Source organism: Sinocyclocheilus anshuiensis, unplaced genomic scaffold (genome assembly GCF_001515605.1).
Source record: "Sinocyclocheilus anshuiensis isolate Anshui unplaced genomic scaffold, SAMN03320099.WGS_v1.1 scaffold48, whole genome shotgun sequence".
NCBI lineage: Eukaryota > Metazoa > Chordata > Actinopteri > Cypriniformes > Cyprinidae > Sinocyclocheilus > Sinocyclocheilus anshuiensis.
Genome location: NW_015554124.1, coordinates 1,554,559 through 1,559,947, shown reverse-complemented (window position 1 = coordinate 1,559,947; position 5,389 = coordinate 1,554,559). Strand labels below are relative to the sequence as shown.

Genomic DNA, 5,389 nt, shown 5'->3' with positions numbered 1-5,389 from the left:
ACATTACTCCCCCTCCCTGTCTCTCGTTCCCTCAGCATCATTCTGAGCTTCATCTCCTCGGCTGGAATCACACAAGATGCATCTGTAGAATGAAAATCACTCTATTGGATTTTCTGAGGATTTTCCTTGCACCGGATCTTAGGAAAGATGCTGGAAACGGACTGTGAACGGAGATGGGATGAGAGCTGTTAAATCAACATGTTGAGGACAAACCGGACCTTAGTGATGAGAAGTTAAGAAGCGGACACCCATCGCCCGTCATTCCAGCTGCGCGTTTCGAAGCTCTTCATGTCGTGAATAACTGACGCTCCGTTAGGACTCTCGTTTTTGGACGGTCTCGGTGTTGTTATGTGGTCTAATTGTGCGGTTATGTAACTCTTAAGTGCTTTCCGTGGTAAGAAACACGAGTCTATCGGTATCGCTCATGCTCCGGTGCATGCCTGCACGAGAGACGCGTGCGCGCTCGCTCCCTCGCGCCGGTGGTCTGCACCGTGAATCTGCACCGAATCTGCACGATCGTCACCGGACCCGCGTCCCTCGCTCTCCCGTGAGATGGCCGCGGCGATCGCCAGCTCGCTCATCCGACAGAAACGGCAGGCGCGCGAGTCAAACAGCGAGCGAGCCGTGTCCGGTAAGCGCCGCTCCAGTCCCTGTAAAGAACCCTCCGGCCGAAGCTCCCTGTGCGATCGGCACCTGTTCGGACTCTTCGGTAAAGTCCGGTTCTGCAGCGGGAAAAAACGACCCGTGCGCCGGAAACCAGGTCAGTTCATTCACACCTGTGCGCAGCGCGTGACGATCACCTGTGCGTGCTGACAACAGCGAATGAGAGTTTGCGTCGCTGCTTATGCTACACTCTGTTACTGTTTGTTAGATTTTGCGTGATTGTTTATTGATTAGGCTACTTTGGTGACTGCATTAAAATTCATAATGCAAAACAGGAAGTTTATGCACGCTAAATACAAATATGTGACCCTGGACCACAGAACCATTCATAAGGGTCAATTTTTCTAAATTGAGATTTATAAATCTGAATAAATAAGCTTTCCATTGATGTATGGTTTGTTAGGATCAGACAATATTTGGCTGAGATACAACTATTTGAAAATCTGGAATCTGAGGGTGCAAAAAAATCTAAATATTGAGAAAATCATCTTTAAAGTTGTCCAAATGAAGTTCTTAGCAATGCATATTACTAATCAAAAATTACGTTTTGATATATTTACAGTAGGAAATTTACAAAATATCTTCATGGAACATGATCTTTACTTAATATCCTAATGATTTTTGGCATAAAAGAAAAATGGATAATTTTGACCCATACAATGTATTGTTGGCTATTGCTACAAATATATCTGTGCTACTTATGATTGGTTTTGTGCTCCATGGTCATATATATGATTGTTTTATTGATAACTTTGATTGCATTATATTGTTTAACAAGTAGTTTATGTACAATTGATAGATAGATAGATAGATTACAATAAATACCTTAAAATATTAAAAGTGTATATACAATATCAGATAAAATTTAAATAAATGTATAATAAAAACAAAGGTTAGATATAAAATATTTGTCTGTTAATATCATTGAATATATGATTTTTTTAATGATAACTTTCACAATGAACACTTTAAAATATGAATATAGATTGAAAATATGAATAGTTATACAATATTAGACATTAATCTAGTTAAATATACAGTAGTCAACATTTGAAGTGAATCAAAAAAGTTCATCAAAGTTGTGCTACAAGAACGGGTATTGTTTTGGTTTTAGGACAACTTTGAAAGGTTTTGATCCATTCAAATGTTGACTATATATATATATTCGTGCATTAACATTTTAATGCTTAACAGGTAGTGAATGTGCTTCACATACAAATGATAACTACATACATACAAATATATGTGAACATAATTTAAATATGTATTGAGTTTGAACTTTAAATTTTTCATTTCAATAATCATTAAATAATGCCACAATGCTTGATGTTATTAATAAATGTCATTATAAAGTGTGACCGTGAACTGCAGCATGTTACTTTATTCTGAATGGTTACAGGTGTGTCTTTGCAATTAAACTTCAAATGAATTCAATTAAATTCAAGATCATTTTAATAGCACTTTTCACATATTAGCACTTTTTTTTTTACATGTTGCTTTAAAGCAGCTTCACAGAAAATGCTACATTTCAATGTTACAATCAGAAACTATTCTGTTGTAAATTAAACATGCATATTAAAGCTGACAAACTCTATTCTGTTCAGTTCAGTTCGGCTTGTTTATGATGTCTGTATCATTCTCCTCTCTCTGTTCATGCTGGTCGACTGAGCTCTTCTAAAATGAGAAATATAGTACAAGACAAGTGTGTCTGTAATTCAAATTTCATTGGTCTTTTTATAGCGCGTGACCTTTTTTAATACTAAATATTGGGTCAAAACACTTGAAAACATGCTGGGAGTGAGACAGTGTCACAGATGTCAGAGCAGAAGGGGAGCCGGTTTACTAACATAATTAGCAAGGTACTGAAACAATTGACACATTTTAATTGGTTAGCAGCACTTGCGGTTTCGGTAACATGACAGGTTCCTTTTTTAATTCATTAATTTTGAACAATACGAAGCATTATATGACAGTTCAGCATGCATTATGATGCATCCGTCCCATTCAAAACCTGCGCTTGTTTGCTTGCATGATTGGTTTAGAGTGGTTTATTTAAAGGTTTTAAGAAGGGTTTTGCATTTTAAGTTTCATAAAAACATGTTGTGTTGTCTAGCTCTTCATTATCGGATCAGAAGAACCTGTAATGTAACATCTGAGACTTTATAATATCCAAAGAGCCATGTAGCTCAACTCAAACTTGCTACAAAGAAGCAGTTTCTGAGAGTGCTGATGGTGTGCAGGTTTTGCGGTTGTGTTTTTGTGACGTGTTTGTGTTTGTGCCGTGTGTTTCAGAGCCTCAGTTGAAGGGGATAGTGACCAGGCTCTTCAGCGAGCAGGGCTTCTACTTGCAGATGCAGCCAGACGGAACCGTCAGCGGGTCCAAAGATGAAAACAGCGACAACAGTGAGTCTCTCTCTCTGTTCCCTCTGTGTCAGAAACTGATACACTCTGAAATCCAAAAAGGAAATAAAAGATGATTTGGATTTTAAGGGTGTTGATGCTGATCTTAATGTTCCATTCACTCTTCACTTTTGCATATATATATATATATATATATATACTACTGTTCAAAAGTTTGGGATCAGTAAGATTTTTTAGGTTTTTTAAAGATGTTTCGTATGCTCATCAAGGCTGTGTTTATTTGATAAAAAATACAGAAAAAAAACTTAGTATTGTGAAATATTATTACGATGGAAAATTGCATTTTTTAAATTTTAATATACATTAAAAATCGAATTTATTCCTGTGATCAAAGCTGAATTTTCAGCATCATTACTCCAGTCTTCAGTGTCACATGATCCTTCAGAATCATTCTAATATGCTGATTTATTATCAATGTTGGAAACTGTTGTGCTGCTTAATGTTTTTTTGGAACATGTGATACTTTTTTTCAGGATTCTTTGATGAATAAAAAGTTAGAAAAGTATCAGATTCCAAAAAAAATATTTGGCAGCACAACTGTTGATAATTCTAATAATAAATCAGCATATTATACTGATTTCTGAAGATCATGTGACACTTTATACTGGAGTAATGATGCTGAAAATACAGCTTTGATCACAGAAATAAATTACATTTTAAAGTATGTTAAATAGAAACCATTATTTTATATTGTAATAACATTTCACAATATTACTGTTTTTTTTTCTGTATTTTTGATCAAATAAATGCAGCCTTGGTGAGCAGAAGAGACTTACATAAAACATTACAAGTCTTACAGTAGTGTAAGAACAGTGTACTAGAACAGTAGTGTGTGTATATATATATATATATATATTGTCTTAGTAAGTTGATATTAATATTTAGTTTTATGATCCAAGCCCTGTAGTTTCAAAACATATACAGGTACATCTAAAAAAATTGGAATATCATGGAAAAGTTCTTTATTTTTTGTAATTTAATTTAAAAAAGCTTACTTTGTTACATTCTAGATTCATTGCACACAAACTGAAATATTTAAAGAGTTTTTTTGTTTTAATTCCGATGGTTACGACTTACAGCTTAGTAAATTTAAAAATTCAGTATCTCAAAAAATTAGAATATTCCATTTTGAGCTTGATTAGTTTAATTAATTTTGAGTATTAATACTGGGTACCTCCTGGGCTAGTTTAGAACATGCAGCCACAATTATGAGGAAGACTACTGACTTGACAGTTGTCCAGAAGACGATCATCGACACCCTCCACAAGGAGCGTAAGCCACAGAAGGTCATCGCTGAAAGGGCTGGCTGTTCACAGAGTGCTGTATCGAAATATATTCATAGAAAGTTGACTGGAAGGAAGAAGTGTGGTAGGAAAAGGTGCTATTTCAATAGTTTTTTTGTTTTAATTCTTATGGTTATGACTTAGGAAATTAAAAAATTCAGTATCTCAAAAAATTTTATTTCATTTTGAACTTGATTAGTTTGATTAATTTTGAGTATAAATACTGGGTACCTCCTGGGCTAGTTTAGAACATGCAACCACAATTATGGGGAAGACTACTGACTTGACAGTTGTCCAGAAGACGATCATCGACGCTCCACAAGGAGGGTAAGCCACAGAAGGTCATCGCTGAAAGGGCTGGCTGTTCACAGAGTGCTGTATCGAAATATATTCATAGAAAGTTGACTGGAAGGAAGAAGTGTGGTAGGAAAAGGTGCACAAGCAACAGGGATGACCGCAGCCTTGGGAAGATTGTCAGGAAAAGCCGATTGAAGAACTTGGGAGAGCTTCACAAGGAGTGGACTGAAGCCGGAGTCAGTGCATCAAAAGTCACCACACACAGATTCAGGAAATGGGCTACAGCTGTCACATTCCTAGAACCAAGCCACTCACCTGGGGCTAAGGAGAAAAAGAACTGGACTGTTGCTCAGTGCTCCAAAGTCCTCTTTTCAGATAAAAGTGAATTTAGCATTTCATTTGGAAATCAAGGTCTGGAGTCTGTAGGAAGACTGGAGAGGCACAGAATCCAAGCTGCTTGAAGTCCAGTGTGAAGTTTCCGAAGTCAGTGATGATTTGGGGTGCTGTGACGTCTGTTGGTGTTGGTCCATTGTGTTTTATCAAGTCCAAAGTCAATGCAGCCGTCTACCAGGAGGTTTTGGAGCACTTTATGCTTCCATCTGCTGTCAAGCTTTATGGAGATGCTGATTTCCTTTTCCAGCAGGACTTAGCACCTGCCCACAGTGCCAAAACCACTTCCAATTATATTACTGTGCTTGATTGGCCAGCCAACATGCCTGACCTGA

The 5,389-nt window shown here is 36.9% G+C and overlaps 1 protein-coding gene across 4 annotated transcripts in view; it reads left to right on the top strand.

Moving 5' to 3' along the window:
• Positions 1–5,389, top strand: part of LOC107670129 (fibroblast growth factor 12-like) — a 54,315-nt gene that overhangs the window by 34,900 nt on the left and 14,026 nt on the right. For 3 of the 4 annotated variants that reach the window (XM_016462640.1, XM_016462638.1, XM_016462639.1), the window contains exon 2: positions 2,956–3,066. In XM_016462640.1, coding sequence (XP_016318126.1) covers positions 2,956–3,066 — 111 coding nt within the window. Of the gene's footprint in view, positions 1–41; positions 761–2,955; positions 3,067–5,389 lie in introns of those variants that run through there. The other variant, XM_016462637.1, reaches the window with a different exon arrangement.